This window comes from Glycine max, chromosome 11, assembly GCF_000004515.6.
Source record: "Glycine max cultivar Williams 82 chromosome 11, Glycine_max_v4.0, whole genome shotgun sequence".
Classification (NCBI taxonomy): domain Eukaryota; kingdom Viridiplantae; phylum Streptophyta; class Magnoliopsida; order Fabales; family Fabaceae; genus Glycine; species Glycine max.
The window spans coordinates 23,743,587-23,760,893 of record NC_038247.2 but is presented as its reverse complement, the minus strand read 5'-3'; the positions used below and the strand labels follow the sequence as shown (position 1 = coordinate 23,760,893).

Sequence of the window (17,307 nt, the reverse complement as noted above, 5' to 3'; positions counted from 1 at the left end):
GAGAGTTTTCTATTCTCACTACTTACTTTTTTAAAAACATGTAAAAAAAACACTCTTGCCATTTTCGGTTTTCCTACACTCTCTTCCTCTACCCATTCTCCTCACACCCCATTTTCTCTCTTTTCTTATTTTCCTTTTTTCTTTTATATATTTTAATTATTTAACTATGATATAATTTATCCTTTTATTAATAACTAAATTGATTATGATACAAATTATCATAATGACGATACATGTTACCTTTTTAATAGTAATACAATTAATTATGGATTAAATTATTTTTAATTAAAATATGATTTAATGATGATACAAGGCCCTAGACATGGTAAGAAAATCCGTACCCATGGGTATTCGACCGAATCCGTCCTAATTTTGACGGGTAATACCCGAGTTGATCAGGTATGGGTTCGGGTACGGGTATGAGATTGCTTTTTTCTGTAACTACACCTTCTCTCTCCTAGGTTTTCCCAATCTACACTATTTTTCAATTTAATTCCCAATATACATTACTTGGGACTTTTTCTCTCCTTTTATGTTTTTTTTTTAATTTAAAATATTATAAAATATAAATATTATATTATATAATTCTTTTAATAGGTTTTTAAAATTACTTATTTATGAAATTAAATTTTTTATTTTTTTAAAAGAAAATTAGAGTACAATTTTTTAGTTACTTTGTATGTACTTTTGTAGTTAAATTTATGTGTTGTTAATATTTTTTTCGTTATGTTTGTTAATTATAAAAAAGAAAATTAGTTAGTAGTATTAAAATAAATTAAAAAACACAATAAAAAAAATAATTGATACATTTATCTTATACAATAGACATAAAATTTCAAAGATTAGTAAATGCTATATTGAAAATATCTTTAAAAATATTTATTGAAAATATCTTTAAATAAAAATATATTGAAAATATCTTTAAAATATTTATTTAGCAGTTATTTTTGGCCTAAGTGATGAGGATTGATATTTTTATTATTTATGCAGATATGAAAAGAAAAGATTAAAATATCCAAAAGATATTGATAACTTCTAAATATGAGTTATTCTTTATAGTAAAAATATATTAAAAATATCTTAAATATATTTAATTAATAGTTATTTTTTGTTTAAATGATATGAATTGATATTTTTCTTATCTATGACTTGCAGAAAAAGCAAAACAAATCCAAAATTTGTTTCATTTGACTTGCCAAATTTCCAACCCTGGTAAACCTCTTCTTGACTCTCTTCCTCTTGCTCTTTCTTACTACCTCCTCCTAGATGTTCTGCGGTTCTGTTTTTAACATTCTAGTAAGCTTCATTTGTTTTGTAGTAAATTATTCTTACGCCTACTGCATTTTTTTATAGGCCTTGCGTCTGCTGCATCGTGTCATCATTACTCAAACCTCCTTATAGACTGTTTACTTGGAACTTCTTTAAGATATTGGTTTAAGTATGTGAATGATTTTTATACTAGTTGCCAATGAACAAAGATAGTGGGTTAAAAAACTTTACACTACAATTTAAGTAGCAGTTTTTTACTCAAGATTTCTCTGAATATACTTTAGAATATTCATTTGCTTGGAGAAATTCTACTGAACTTGTATGTTATTTAAATGTTACCAGAATTTCAATTTAAATGTTATTTATATTGAAGAGTTCATTCTTGAATCCGATAAATTACATAAAAAGCTTATTCTTGTTATTATTCTTGTTTTTCTTTAATCTATAGGATGTGGCAATTGCTTATGGATTCAATGCTATTAGGGATCTAGTAGATAATAAAGGCTCAAAGAGGTTGGTTCCTTCCTTGACTCTACTTCCTCTGAATTAGCTCAGTGATCTTATCAGAAAAGAGGTATAGATGAAAATAACATAACATATTACTGTTGTCATTGAAGTAACCAAAATTCATTTTTTTACATTTTATCACATTTATTTTTGTTGAATTATGTGAATGAAAACGAATATTTCAGTTAATATTTCATGCTTTAATTTTTCAACTAATGTGGATAATTTTTTTTTATCTATGCACCTTTATTTTGTCTGCTGTCTGCTCTTTAAATTTTTTAACTAGGATAAAAATTGATATATTGATATTATTTTCTTTATTTTCCATAAATTTCTCTTTATGACCGCTTCTGCTGACTGATTTTTTGTTCACAATTCTTCTACTAGTCTAACTTAATTGTTATTTTTTGTTTGTCATTAATATTATGGTTATTTGGTTATTGTTGTCAGATTTATCCTTGTTTTAATTGTTAGTAACATTATTAGCTAAATTTACTGAATTTTTGGTAAAGTCTATCAGGTTAAGCTCTGACTCTATACATAGCTCAAGCTTAGGTGTTATTCATTTTGACATTAATTATTTGTGTAGGCTTTTGTCCTATCACACTAATTTGTTGGTCCTGATTCTGTGCAATGTTATTGCAACTATCTGAAGTTTAGGAAAGCTTAATTAACTGAAATCTTTGGTCATGGATTTTGTCCTAATTGCCTGGGATCTGGTTCTGGAAGGGTTGCCTGAGGTGAACATTTCTGTGTCTTGAGTTTGCTGGTGAAGAAGCCAGTGATTTTATTTACTCTAATGCCCTACATGCTTTGTTATTCTTTTAATACTATATGTGCTTCTTATTTGATAGGGGATGATTTCATTCACATAGAGTTATTTTGAAATTGTCCTATAATGTATCAGATCAGATCTCTCTATTGTTACTTTTGTAATGTTAAAACATTTTATTGATGAAAATGATTCTTTGATAATTATGCTTCCTAAGGATGTTCTGGTGATAGGAGGCCTCCTATCAGAGGGTGGAAGTTATCCAAGCATGCATTTTTCTTCCTAAGAATACACTCCCCTTTGACTCCTGAAGGTTATACTCTAAAATTAAGCACGCATTTATTATAGTTTAAATTGCAAAATGAAAGTCACAAGATATGTCGGTAAGCATGTCATAAAGTCATAAAGGTAGAAAGAGAGCTTTGGACTCTGATATGGCTTCTAGTGTGGGGTATAATAATTCCAATTTATACCTGGAGTAGTTTCCATTCAGCAAGTTAGGTTTAGGATAAAGGTGCTTTTTGGAGGGTCGGAAATGGCAATGATATACGAATATGGTCTGGTTCGCTACCCTATCAGAATGGTCACCATGTTCGGAGCCCATTCTCACCGTTACCTTCTAAATTCTAATGGTACAGTTTCATCTTCAACTAGACTATATTCCAGTACATGGTACTCAGAATTAATCCAACAGATTTTTCACATGTACCATTTGAAGCAAACCAAATATTTCAAATTCCACTGTCGAACTGTAAAGTTTCAAACCTATTTTGCTGGGATGGTATGAAAGATAAGTGTAGGATAAGATGAATGATGTGATAGGAAGGAAAAAAAACATTATTTTAGTAATATAAAATGATGCTGTTATCTTATGGGCATTATTCCATGACAGTGTGGCTTTCTTTCTTTGTTTCCTTTTTTCAAGTTGAAACTTAAATTCCACCTGCAAATTATTTAAACTTATTCCTACAGACATAATTCCAGTTGGAAGATCTTGTATTATGATCTACAGTACAAATCTTTCGTTATGAGTTTCAAACATTAAGATTGTCCTGTATATTGTTTTAGATTTCCCCAAATGCTTGTGCCCAAAATTCATATGGCCAATGTTAACTCCCAGTTGGTCTAACCTATAGGGTGAGCTAAGGCGCTCATATATTTAAGACATGCCTAATTTTATTTGTTTAAATTTAGTGTCTGGCCTGAGCAAAACCTTAACAGTTAATGTGCTGATTGGGATGGGACATATGTTACTAAGTTAGCTGTACCTTCACATGTAGTTAGTATGTGAGGTTCTTGGAAAGGATAATGTCAATTTAGGTAGGTATATTGATTTTAAGAGTGAATGTCCTGGAGGTATATATGACTAACTGAATCCTTTTTTAAGTTTTTATATGTATATTTAAGATGTATTTCAAATAACTATTACTTTATTCTGGGATAATGTTGTTTTCTTTTTCATTTGTTGCTACTGAACTCAACACACTTGGCATTATTATTGCAGGATTTAGATTGAATACCAAACTCCCTGTAGTTGGTGACCTAGCCGCTTATTTCTATGGTCTTCCACTGATTTATCTATACAGGTAATCTGTTATGTCCTGATGACAATGGTGTAGCTTATTTTGTGGTCTCAAATCAATTTGAAAAGCTGAAAGAATTTGTAATTTGCCTAATTTGAAACTATAGTTAAATGAAGAACACTATATTAGAAGTTTCTGTTTGTCCTGAAAAAGGTTAAAGAGTGGCCTTGAAGCTTTCCTCTTAGGACCTACAAAATAATTAGGTGCTTCAATTACAGTAAAATTGACATAAAATGTATGTATATTATGGTAAATGAGATCGACAGTTTTTAGCTTGATGGGTCTTAAGCCAATTATTATGATCATACTGTATCTCACCGCATCTTATCATATACTAATCATATAAAAATTATATTTGATCATATCTTATTCAAATTATATCTTATTTCACACACCAGTTCGATTGACTCGGTCCAATAGTATTTAATCTTTCGGACTCCTGAGTAAGTGTGTTGTTGTATACTTGGGGTCCAAGTCTCCAATATTTTGTTCTGTTTTAAAACACTCTCTTTATTTTTTTTCAGGATTATTCAGTGGCATTTTAGAAAGTGCAACCGTTACTGATGGAGATCGTCCATAATAATTATTCTCCTCGGAACAGGAAGCGAAAACGAGGGTTTTCAAGAAAGCTTGGTGTCAATGAAAAAGTGGAGGTAACACCTATTTTTTTCTTCCCTTTTTCTTGTTGTTGTGGTCTTTTGAAAAAGAATAAAAAAAATTTTGGGGTACCGTATCCTGTTGTCGCACCATTTTTCTTTTCTTGTTAATTTTTTTTATTGGCTTTCTAATTTCTAATGTTTGTGCATGTGTTTCTTTTTTTGGTTTATGGTTTAAGTTTCTGTTCTTTTTTTTTTCCTGATTGGGTCTTATGTCGTTTCATAGTTTTTTAGGCACATTACCTATGACATTGTCGTTTTCGTTATTCAATTCCCTTTTTCGCCACCCTGCATGCAAAGTGAAAGTGTTTTTTGATTTGTCGCTCTATTTTTAGGCTACCATAACACGGTGTCGTTTTTGGTTTGCAAAGTTTGGATTTTTCTCTTGTGATCACTTGCTTTGGTAGTAGGGAGCATGAGTGAGTGATTTTTTTTTTATCTGGGATTCTTTTGAAATTTGGAAAGTTTTGGAATTTTGCAGGTGAGGAGTGTGGATTTGGGATTTCTAGGATCATGGCACCCTGCGACAGTTATCCAGTGTGAGAAGCTGAAGCGGCATGTCAGATATAACAATGTTTTGGATGATGGTGGGGTGAATTATCTTGAGGAGGCAGTGAGTGTTTTAGAAGCTTTGGATGGTGATAAGGAATGTTACAGCTACTCGCGTGGATCCATTAGGCCAATGCCTCCTTTGGTTGAGTTTGAGAGAGGGGACCTTAAGTTCGGTCTGTGTGTTGATGTGAACTATGAGAAAGCTTGGTGGGAAGGTGTTATATTCGATGACCACAGTGACGGAATGGAGAAGAGGAGTGTGTTTTTCCCCGATTTGGGTGATGAAATGCAAGTTGGAATTCATCAGTTGCGGATTACTCAGGACTGGCATGAAGTTACTGAGGAGTGGGAGCAGCGGGGGAACTGGGTGTTTCTTGATTTGGTTGAGGAGCAGAAGAGGAAATCGTTTGTTGCAGTTTCGGCTAAGCAGATTTGGTATGATGTACGCATAAAAAATGGATTTGAGAAGATTCAAGAGTGGACATGTAATATGAAGTACTTGTGGAGAAATCTGGTAATGGAGGTAATTAATGACTATTTATCTCTTACGATAAATGAAGTTATCTCAGTGTTGAACCTTCAACTATTTCCTCCAACTATTTCATCTTCTCTGGTTGAAGATGAAGTTGAAGATGTACCTATGTTTTGTCCTGAGGCTGTTGAGCAGTATTATCGCTCATATATATCCAACATGAGTCGGGCTGATAAAAAACAATGGATACTGAAGGCAAAAAACCATTTGTTAGCAGAAGGATGGATTTTTGACTATCCACCTCCAACTAATAAGAAAAGGGGAATAATATACATTTCTCCACTAAAACGAAGATTCTCAACACTCCATGCAGCATGCAGATTTTGTATGGGAAAAAGTATTTTTAAATTGGCTAGGTCTGACATGAAACATTTAAATGTCTCAGGCATGAATGAAGAAAATGTTGATCAGGTTTGGAGCAGGGATCTAGTTTATAGATCAGCTGGAAATCGAAAGCGGAAGCGCTTGGAAAATTCAAAGGCCAACATACAAAAGGTGTCTGCCTCTTCTTCTCTTACAAATCATAAACCTCTAAATGTTCTGTCTTACTTGATAGACAACAGCATCATCTTACCAAGGTGTAAGGTTTATTATAAGGTGAAAGGCAGACACCGTAAAGTCTGTACTTTGGCTGATGGGAAAATAACTCGTGATGGAATCAAGTGTAACTGTTGCATGGGAATATACAGTTTTGTTGGCTTTGAAAATCATGCTAGTGGCAATAGTACCTGCAGACCCTCTGCTAGTATCTTTTTGGAAGATGGTAGATCACTATTAGATTGCCTGATAAAAATGATGCATGATCATAAGACAATGGAAACTAGTGGAAAATCATTCAGTGGTTTGTCTCTAGTTGAGAATGACTACATTTGTTCTGTTTGCCACTATGGTGGTGAACTTATTTTATGTGATAAATGTCCGTCTTCATTTCATAAGACATGTCTTGGTTTGGAGGTAGATTAACCATTTTCCTTCTCAATCATGCTATACTTAGTGCTATCTTGTTTTTACTTATTAAATAAAATTATTTTGGTACTTTGATATTGATAATTGGTCTTGGATCTGAGTTGTTTCCTTTGGCTTATTTTTTTTTTTTTTCTATAGGACATCCCTAATGGTGACTGGTTTTGTCCATCATGTTGTTGTGGGATTTGTGGCCAAAGGAAAATTGACAGAGATGATGAGGTTGAACAATTACTTCCTTGCATTCAGTGCGAACATAAATGTAAGTTAGCTACTCTCTTTTTTTACTTTAATATTTTATCCATGCCTGAATATCTTGAGTATATATTTGTCTGCATATGTAAACCTGGTGTCATCTTTGTCAAACTTGTGTAGATCATGTTAGGTGCCTGGAAAATGGAGCTGCAGATATATCAACAAGATATCTTGGAAATTGGTTCTGTGGAAAAGACTGTGAAAAGGTACAGTAAATCAAACTCCTTTATTTCTTCTCATTTTAGAAAAATTTAGTCATAGCGTGCATGAAATATTGTTTGTTCCTATTTGTTTACCTTAAAGCTTTTTGTTTGTGATTTGATGAAAAGTGGGATCTCCATGACATTTGTTTGGTTCTAATTGGGTGAAACTCAGTTGGCCGGCCAATCCATCAGCAGATTTGGCATTGTCAGGGGTTGGCTTATTTGCATTATGAAGCTTAGCCTGCCTTCTTGCATTTTTATTTCAGGAGATTGGGTGAGTGCAAACAGAAGGGTTAGTTTATGGTTTTCTTTCAGGAACCATGTCTGTTAGCAGTGATAGGAGCAGCAGTATCATTTTCATCTTAGTTTGAGAACAATCTAGCATCAAGAGGTGCTTTTTTTTTTTTAAAGAGTAAATAGGCATTTTACTGTGTAGCCCTTTTGCATATTTATCCCTAGTTTATTGAAATGATAAAAATAGTATCTATCTTTGCATAAGTATTGCAAAATAGTCTTTGTCGTTAAATTCTCAAGTAACGCCGTTAGTGAGGTGCATTGTTGGCAATTCAGTGCTACGTAGACTATCCAACGTGGCACTATTGTTGGTAGTGTTGCAAAATAGTCCTTCCCTTTAATTCACTCAACCACTGTGCTTCTTCTTCATCATTCTTCATCTTCTTCTTCTCCCTCTCCTTCTCTCCCCTTCCCAATATCATCTCTCCACCTTCTTCCCGGCGCCACCACCGCCCCCAACTCCGCATTCGTCCTCCGCCCCCAACTCCGCATTCGTCCTCCGCCCCATTCTCCCCTCTTCCCCTCCAAAACCCTAACCCCCAAAAAACCCAAACCCCCCTTTGTCCTCCTCCAGTGGAATCGCAAGCCCGAGCTCTCCGGCTCCACCCCCGCGTTGCCATCGGCAAGGGTTATGAATTTATCAACTAGAGTATCCTAGTACAATTGTCCATTGGCTAATTATAAAAAATTAGACAACTAGATTTCTAATGGCATTTACTTCCATTGTGAAATTAATATCTACAGGGTTAGTTAAACAGACCAATATTATAGAATAGGGATCAATGAACAAAAAGAAATAAGCTTGTAATGATCTGGATTCTGGGATAAAAAGCTTGTGAACTATGATTGAATTGGTGTGGCTCATTATCAGACGTATCCAAGGACATCTCCATTCCTCCCTCAAAGGGCAGGAAACTCTGATTAGGCTCCATACTTTCCATGTTCGGTGGAGACATGAATGAGATAGGCAGAAGTCCTTGTTCCCCTTCCACATTACTTATAGACTGCAGAAGTGTTTTAAATTCAGAACTAGTCTCTGACATCAATTGACTTGGAGGTTTAGTCGGGTTTTCATGAGAAGAGATAAAATCATGTCCAGGTCCAGGAACAGCACATTCAACAGGTGGAGTTGGAGGGTCTGGGTTGGAACTTTGTTCCATTTCTCCCTCAGAAGAAACAATGTGACTGTTGGAACTGTTCATAGACACCACATTAGTTACAAACTGCAGAAGTGTTTTATCATCAGAACTATGCTCCATCAGTAATTGACTTGGAGGTTGAGTCAGTTTTTCTTGAGGTGAGAGAGAATCATGTCCAGAAACAGCACATTCAGCCGGTGGAATTGTAGGGCCTGGGTTTGAGTTCAGTTCCATTTCTCCCTCAGAAGCAACTGCATGACCATGTGGAGGCCTGTCCATAGATACCACATTACTCATACTCTGTTTAAGTGATTTATCATCTGGAGTAGTCTCCATCATTAACTGATATGGAGGTTGAGTTGATTTTTCTTGTGGAGGGATGGAATTGTGTCCTAAAACAGCATATGCAGCAGATGGTATTGGTGCGCATGGGTTTGAATTCTGTATCACTTCTCCCTCAGGAGCAACAATGAAACCTTGAGGAGGCATGCCCATAGATGCCACGGGTAATGTTAACAAGGGGTTTTGAATTTGGTTGCTGTCCAGCAATAGGTAATTATATTGACCTTTTGATTCATTAACCATGATAGGAAATTGAAAAGGTATAGCAACAGGGTGCCCTGAAACACCAACAGCAAACCCAGAAGAATGTTGGAGCTTATCACTTTCCAAAGCTATGACAGGAAAAAAAGGATTCTGATACAAGGTCTCTTTCTCAGAAGTTGGCAAACCAAATAGAGATTGTTTATCATGAGCCAGTGTAGCACCTGAATTCAAGTTTAGTTCTTCCATGGATGGGGAAACAGGATCCTCTACTGGTGAACCAATATCTCTATTAACCAAACTTTTAGAAGGATTTTCATTGGGAGGCTCTGCCTCGGACATTTTGATTTCAGAATGATCACTGCATTCATCTCCATGAGCTAATTCCAAATCATTAAGAACTTGTAACAGATCATCAGAATGAATATATGGGTCATCATCATCCAAGTTGTCTAATGATGTTTTAGCAGAAGAACCCACAGGGTGAGCATCATCTGTTAGGGAGAGAGAAACAGGTTTGCAAGTAATAGATTCAACAAGACCTGTTCTGTCTGCATTGTCATCATCTAATCTTAAATTAAGTTCAGCAGGGGCAGATGGGGTTTCATCTGATTGAGTTGCAGCAGGTAGGATCACTGGCGAGGTGGATCCAAGATTAGAACACAACACCTGCCCTGAAGTCATCAGATCTGAAGAGGCTTGCCCCAAATCAGATGAAATCTCTTCTTCATGAACCGGTGCATCATCATGCATGACAAACCTCTCACAATCTGTGTTGAAACTCAACATTTTGGGGAAGCTGGTTGGATGGTGCATCTTCAACCTTCAGTTCACAACACTTGGCATTTGTGAATAATATATGTTTGGGTTTTTTGGGAGTTAGGGTTTTGGAGGGGAAGAGGGGAGAATGGGGATGGAGGAGGAATGCGGAGTTGGGGGCGGTGATGGCGCCGGGAAGAAGGTGGAGAGATGACATTGGAAAGGGTAGAAAGGGAGAGGGAGACGGAGAAGAAGAAGATGAAGCATGATGAAGAAGAAACACAGTGGTTGAGTGAAAAGGGAAGAATGACTATTTTGCAACACTGTCAACAATAATGCCACGTTGGGTAGTCTACGTGGCACTATAATTGCCAACAATGCATCTCACTAATGATGTTACCTTTGAATGTAACGGCAAAGACTATTTTGCAACACTTATATGCAAAGATAGAGATTATTTTTTTCATTTCGATAGGATAGGGTCTAATACGCAAAAGGACTACAAAATCATGGACTAAAATACCTATTTACTCTTTTTTAAACTTCAGTTAAAAATTAACTTTTAAGTCACAAAAAAGTTGGGCAAAATGCATATTTATTCTGCTTACATTCATTGGAAGAATCATTCTTATTTTTAATGCATTTTCGGTGAAGCAAAATTATGTTTATTGTCAATAATTCTGCATGTGATTTTGGTCAACAATGCTTATGCAATTTCATAGAATTAGTGATGTTACTTGTTATGTTATGATTTAACAAGCAGATGAAATGTGCCAGAGAAACAATTGTAGGTTGTGTGTCTTCATTCAAGGTCTTTTAGGACAACTGCTCTACTTTACATTATGGTGTCTATTTTTTGCAGATATATGAGGGCCTTCATAAATTATTAGGAGAGCCAGTTTCAGTGGGTGTGGACAATCTAACTTGGACATTGGTGAAGTTTATCCACCCTGACAGGTTTGAACATGATAGTAGTAAAAGTGACTTATTGGCAGAAAGTTACAGTAAGCTCCATCTTGCTATTTCGGTGATGCACGAATGTTTTGAGCCCCTAAAGGAATCCTTATCAAACAGAGATCTTGTGGAAGATGTTATATTCAGCAGATGGTAAGAAATTGTTATCCTTCGAGATATAGTCATTATGTTTTATGTTGCTTGTTATAATATTTGTTTTTTTTCTTCAAAAACCAAAATATATTAAGAACGGTACAAGTAGTTTGATGCACAAGGAGTGCAGCAAAGCAAACCACCCACCGAAGATAGAAAATACTACTGCTATATGTCCCATTGGATCATACATAAGCGATAAGACAAACTACAAATCATAAAGGCTCTAAAAAATTACCTGTTACACCCCCACTCAAACCAAACTCACTGCATGAAAATAAAACAGCTCAACCCACATGCTTTTCGTGTTCCAGACCCCAACTAGATGCTAATAAAACAAAGCATATCTGCCACCCGCCCACCCCACTCACAACATAGCTAACATGTCCCCTTCTTACTACAAACCCAATCACAAAAAAAAAACTGTTTTTCCACTATGGATAAAACAGCACACTCAAAGAGCTGTTATAAGGCCATCTAGTACTATTAAATGAACAAAGACCGTCAAAGATAATTAACAATTCTCATTAGTAATTTAGTATAAGACTTTTCCCACACTCATTGTACCTGCTTTAAAGCCCACCAATGGCCACTCATAAAAATATGCTGCAAAGTGATCCTGTTTTTCTTTCTACCATGACCAAGATCTATACTTGATAGAATCAAAGAGCTGTTTAATATTTCACCTTCCATTTTAAAAATAATTTGATTTCTCTGTAGCCAAATGGACCAAACCGTTGCAGTCCATACCACCCACCAAGCTGAATTTCTACTAATCCTGCATGTTGCCAAAAATGAGCCATACTATCGTTAGAGCTTGCTGACTTCCTATCCATTCATAACGTAGTGTTCAGACTTGGTAGGAAACCTTGCACTTATGGTTTTGTGTTATATACATCGATAACATTTATTTATGGATTTGCTTACACTTTACATCTACTTTATTTATTTTGTCCATGATCATGATATCCGCCTCTAAATTGTGCTACATTATTGTTACATCTGTTGGCCTATACCTGATATCTGTTCTGTGGAACTTGGCAGGTCAGAGCTAAACCGATTGAATTTTCAGGGTTTCTATACTGTGCTACTTGAGAGAAATGAAGAACTAATTAGTGTGGCAACTGTTAGGTGAGTATAGGATCATTTGCAATCAAGTATTATGCTTTGTTTGAGTTGTTTTTATGCTTTGTCATGTTATGGTCATATTTAATTTGTTATGTCAATTTTTTAGGGTCTATGGGAAGAAGGTTGCTGAAATACCTCTTGTCGGTACCAGATTACAATATCGTCGACTTGGAATGTGTCACATTTTAATAGAAGAGCTTGAAAAGGTAATCCACAAAACACACATTTGCTCTTTTTATTGTCTTTTACTTTAATTTGTGTTGAGTTACAAGCGTGAGGTGAAGTCCCACATCGGGTAGAAGTGAAAAGGTTGAGCACCATATAAGTGAGGAAAAAACCTATAAACCTGAGCCTTAAGGTTTTGGGTTAGAATGTGGTGTCAGGTCTCCTTATGTGGTGACTCGTGGTCCACAGGTGTACCCCTCAAATCTCTCCAACAATTGGTATTAGAGCCGATGATTCGACTTGGTGACTGGCTCAAACGAGTAAAATGGCAGCGATGGATCTCAGCCTTGGAGATCCCTTGTATCAAAAGTCTTCCTAGCGGTGAATCCAAGCAACGTGTCCCACATATGGAGCGACAGTGCAAGTACTGCAGGTGACTAGAACGGGAATGGTTATACTCGTGGTTGATAAAATACCTCCGCTAGATGAGGATGATAAAAGCCTTTTTTATTGTCTTTTACTTTAATTAGAACATAGAAACCTTGTTTTGCCAGGATTAAATGGTATAATATAACCGTACTGTGTCATTTTTTGAAGGCACTCAAATAAATGGTATAGTATAACTGCACTATGCAATATACCATAAAGCACAAACACCTTTGCAGAATGACATGTATGTCAGGTCTCCTTATGTGGTGACTCGTGGTTCACAGGTGTACCCCTCAAATCTTCCCAACAATTAGAACATAGAAGAGCTTGAAAAGGTAATCCACAAAACATATGTTTGCCCTTTTTATTGTCTTTTACTTTAATTAGAACATAGAAACCATGTTTTGCCAAGTGCAAGTACTGCAGGTGACTAGAACGGGAATGGTTATACTCGTGGTTGATAAAAGACCTCCGCTAGATGAGGATGACAAAAATCCTTTTTATTGTCTTTTACTTTAATTAGAACATAGAAACCTTGTTTTGCGAGGATTAAGTGGTATAATATAACCGTACTGTGTCATTTTTTGAAGGCACTCAAAGCAATGGTATAGTATAACTGCACTATGCAATATACCATAAAGCACAAACACCTTTGCAGAATGACATGTATGTCAGGTCTCCTTATTTGGTGACTCGTGGTTCACAGGTGTACCCCTCAAATCTTCCCAACAATTAGAACATAGAAGAGCTTGAAAAGGTAATCCACAAAACATATGTTTGCCCTTTTTATTGTCTTTTACTTTAATTAGAACATAGAAACCATGTTTTGCCAGGATTAAGTGGTATAGTATAATCGTACTATGTCATTTTCTGAAGGCACTCAAATAAATGGTATAGTATAACTATGCAATATACCATAAAGAACAAATACATTTGCAGAATGACACGTCAGTGTATCAGACACTTTTTGGACACAACACTTGTCGGACACACCTTGGATACATGCTAGACACGCTTTGCTAGGTCACAATTAATTTAATAAATGATTTATTTTGCTCAAACATCTCTTTAACATGGCTTGGACACCTCTCTGACAAGGCTTGGAGCCTTGGACATGGGTCAAGAGAGTAAGCCGACATCAACTCTTGGCTAAATACTTCTCGCATCTATTATAAAATTATCAAAAAAAAAATTAAAGAAAGTCAACATATAAATATTGCAAGACTCAATATTTTTTCATTTTCATAGGAATTAACTAGTTTTAGTTTTAAGAGATTTGATTCACCTTCTTATATTGAGATTTCTTTTGTAAAGATTGCATTGTAATATGATCCCTCTTAGTATTCCATGGTTGTGTGGGTCTAACACAATGACCTTGATGCTGATGAACATGCACAGGAAGCTCATTTGAAGCTTTCCTTTGGGGTTTTGGTTCCTAACTAAAGCTTTGACTTTATTGAACATTGATTATTTTATCAAACTTTGCATGGTTGGTATGAAAATGGATTAGTAAATTTGTTTCTTATTGGTTTTCTATGGTCCACTTTGTTTCACACACATTTCTGGTACCTCATTTGGATGCTTTTAAAAGGTTTACCAAATTATCTATAATATGACAAGCTGCATAATCTGGCTATAGTAACAAATCATGATTTTTAAAATGGTGTGTATTCAGTTCTGATATTGAATTTATGTGCAAATGAATAAAAATAATGGAAATAATTAAAATATTATAATATTTTTGAAGTTATCACTTTCTAACTTGTGTGCTTTTCTTTCTTCAGAAGCTCAAGCAATTAGGGGTGGAGAGGCTTGTTTTGCCTGCTGTTCCTAGTGTGCTAGAAACATGGACCCGCTCTTTTGGTTTTGCAAAGATGACTAATCTTGAGAGATCTCAATTTCTGGACTACACTTTCCTAGATTTTCAGGGTGCCATCATGTGTCAAAAGCTCTTGACGAATAATAATCCATCTCCGAATCCAGTCTTGTTAACAGGTATGCAGTTTTTTTTATATAATACAAAAGAGGAGACAAGTAAAATAAGTTTGTGCCACATAAAGGCAATTACAACTTTGATGTTTCCTTCTGCAGAGTCACAAGCAAAATGTGATGTTTCTTCTGGAAGTTGCTGTGCTAACCTCAGTGAGTCTAGTCCAGTATGTGAATTATACCAAGTAGAAGAGATTGACCTAGGAGGGATGATGAATCATCAAATGGAGTAGTAAGTCTTACTTCTATCTATTTAATCCTAACCATATGAGAAATTATTTTTGGGTTTCTGCAAATGCTTTTGTGGGGTAGTGTTTTTTTTTTTCAAACGTGATGCTTTGTTCTCTAACTTACCAAAGGACCAAAGCATGTTTATATTCTTTCAGAGTTACCATACTTGTGCACCATCACACTCTATAATACCCTCCTTCCAACACATTCTTCATTACTAGGTGAAATTAATGTTGGTCCTACTAAATAATGAGACTCATTAAGGGGTGATGTATTCATTATTCACGAAATAAACCATTCAAAATAGATTTCCACTCTTGTCATATGCAAGAGTCACACTTAATCAATCTCATGGTAAAATATTATGGATACTTTGGCCTTTTGTCGCCTTTTGTTGACATAACTGTTCAGAGGTTTTATGTTGGAAAGTGATGACGACGGCATTGTATCTAACAGATCGTGATATATATTTTTTTGCAGTACTTGTGCTGGGAAAAATAATCAAGTTATTGGTGCTATTGACCCAGTCACCATAGTACTAATTTTTTTTCCTAACTTATTTCTTTTAGTGCGGTTTCTTGCTTCAGTGAAGACTGATGATTTTATTGGTTCTTAGGTGGAGCAACCGAGTCCTGGGGATCAACAGTGCCAGAATGGAACAACCAGCTTAGAGTGCTCTATTGATAAACAAGTTGAAACGAATAATGGCCTATATAAGTGCGTCTACACGCGAAGGAAAGTGAGAAAGTCATGTGAAGGATTTAGCATGCCATCATGAGCGTGAGCTTGCTTGCATTACACGGAAGATGATCAATTCTCCATCTGTCCACAGTAGCTCCAGAAGTTGAGTTTTTGCACATACTAGTATGAACTACCTTGTACAAAAACTCTACTTTTCTTACAATCTTGCACCACTGCACTTTTGCATACCACATGGTGTTACAACCTTGCACCACTGCACTTTTGCTTTCATCTGAGTTTTGTAAAGTAAAAATGGTAAATTTGAGTGAGAGGTCACTTGTATTAACATTACTTTTCTTATTTTAAAATTAATAGGGTAAATAACAACTTTTGTCCTTAAATGTGTAATTCACTTACGAATGTGTTCCTGAAAGATAAAAATATAAAATTTAGTCATCAAAAATGTAAAAAGTGCGACAAATATATCTGACCGTTAACTTCCGTTCGTCTCCATTGATAAAATAGTCTTATGTGGTATAAAGGATGACGAATTTGTCACTGAAATGATTGTTAATGTGACTATATTAAATTGTCAGCGTAGGGACATATTTGTTATATAATTTTTTTTATTTTTCGTATTTTCATCCCATTGATAAATGTGTTTCTGAAAAATGAAAATACAAAATTTAGTCTCCAAAAGTATAAAAAGTGTGACAAATATATTTGGACGTTAATAGTAGATTGTGACTAATTATTATAATTTGAAAATGTTTATACTAATCATGACAATTTTTTTTTAACAAACTTGTAAATTAAATTGAGTCTAAAAAAAGAATATTAATTTTATAAACTCATAAATAATTTTTTTATACTCCCATGCTTGATGAAAGATTTAAATAAAAAAATACTTATTGTAAAGTATTATAGTTAAATTAAATTCACGAATAATTTTTAGGAAAAATTACAATTGTAATCACACTTTTAATTTGTAAAAAATACTCACCCCCTGGGAATGAATTTTTTTAGGTTATAATTTTTTAAATGACAAGTCAATAAAAAAATAATTGTATATGATATAAAAAAAATTAAAAATCAAAAAACTTTTATTATAATTTATAATTTGATGTCATTGTATATAATAATAGATATTCATATTTTATTATAAAAAATTTATTAAAAAAATAAAATAAATAATGTTTGATGAAACGAAAACAATAATTTTGCTCTTAAAGAAAATAATAAAATAAATAATGTTTGATGTACGCAATATCAACTAGTATTTATTTTTCCATCAACTATTGAAATTATTTATTTTACTCTTTAAAGTAAATTACTTATTTTAATTTTAGTCCCTCAACTAGATCCGTAAAAGAATGCACTCTGTTGGCTAAAGATTTGTTACATTTGTCTTGTGCTTGTTAATATCATTTGCACGATGCTTAATGGTATACACTACATTTTTGTTGTTTGATCATATTGTTCAACTTTACTTTAGTGAGTATATAATATAACATATGTATGTGTATACGTATTTTGAAATGGTAAAAATG

General features: G+C 34.5%; 1 protein-coding gene across 14 annotated transcripts; it reads left to right on the top strand.

Moving 5' to 3' along the window:
• Window positions 1-2,200: 2,200 nt before the first annotated feature.
• On the top strand, window positions 2,201-16,242 carry LOC100818931 (uncharacterized). 14 transcript variants are annotated; one of them, XM_026124435.2, is made up of 14 exons: window positions 2,201-2,516; window positions 2,766-2,861; window positions 4,053-4,134; window positions 4,656-4,784; window positions 5,269-6,825; window positions 6,976-7,096; window positions 7,210-7,295; window positions 10,890-11,134; window positions 12,179-12,265; window positions 12,369-12,468; window positions 14,641-14,851; window positions 14,948-15,077; window positions 15,557-15,611; window positions 15,693-16,242. In XM_026124435.2, exons 4-14 carry the CDS (start codon window positions 4,695-4,697, stop codon window positions 15,852-15,854), a joined length of 2,844 nt encoding a protein of 947 aa, XP_025980220.1. In that variant the 5' UTR covers window positions 2,201-2,516; window positions 2,766-2,861; window positions 4,053-4,134; window positions 4,656-4,694; the 3' UTR covers window positions 15,855-16,242. The 14 variants fall into 14 exon arrangements, 5 of the variants coding, with proteins under 5 accessions (XP_025980220.1, XP_006591229.1, XP_025980221.1 ...); XM_006591166.4 differs by lacking the exon at window positions 2,766-2,861; XM_026124437.2 differs by lacking the exon at window positions 2,766-2,861 and having other exon boundaries at window positions 2,203-2,516; window positions 5,269-6,366; window positions 15,693-16,240.
• The last annotated feature ends 1,065 nt before the right edge of the window (window positions 16,243-17,307 follow it).

Bases quoted from the DNA above. Each gene is read 5' to 3' on its own strand.
- LOC100818931 (XM_006591166.4), top strand. From the start codon at position 4,695: ATGGAGATCGTCCATAATAATTATTCTCCTCGGAACAGGAAGCGAAAA. The intron at 7,097-7,209 runs GTAAGTTAGCTA...AAACTTGTGTAG, and splicing joins CATTCAGTGCGAACATAAAT to ATCATGTTAGGTGCCTGGAA. The intron at 12,469-14,640 runs GTAATCCACAAA...TTCTTTCTTCAG, and splicing joins TAATAGAAGAGCTTGAAAAG to AAGCTCAAGCAATTAGGGGT.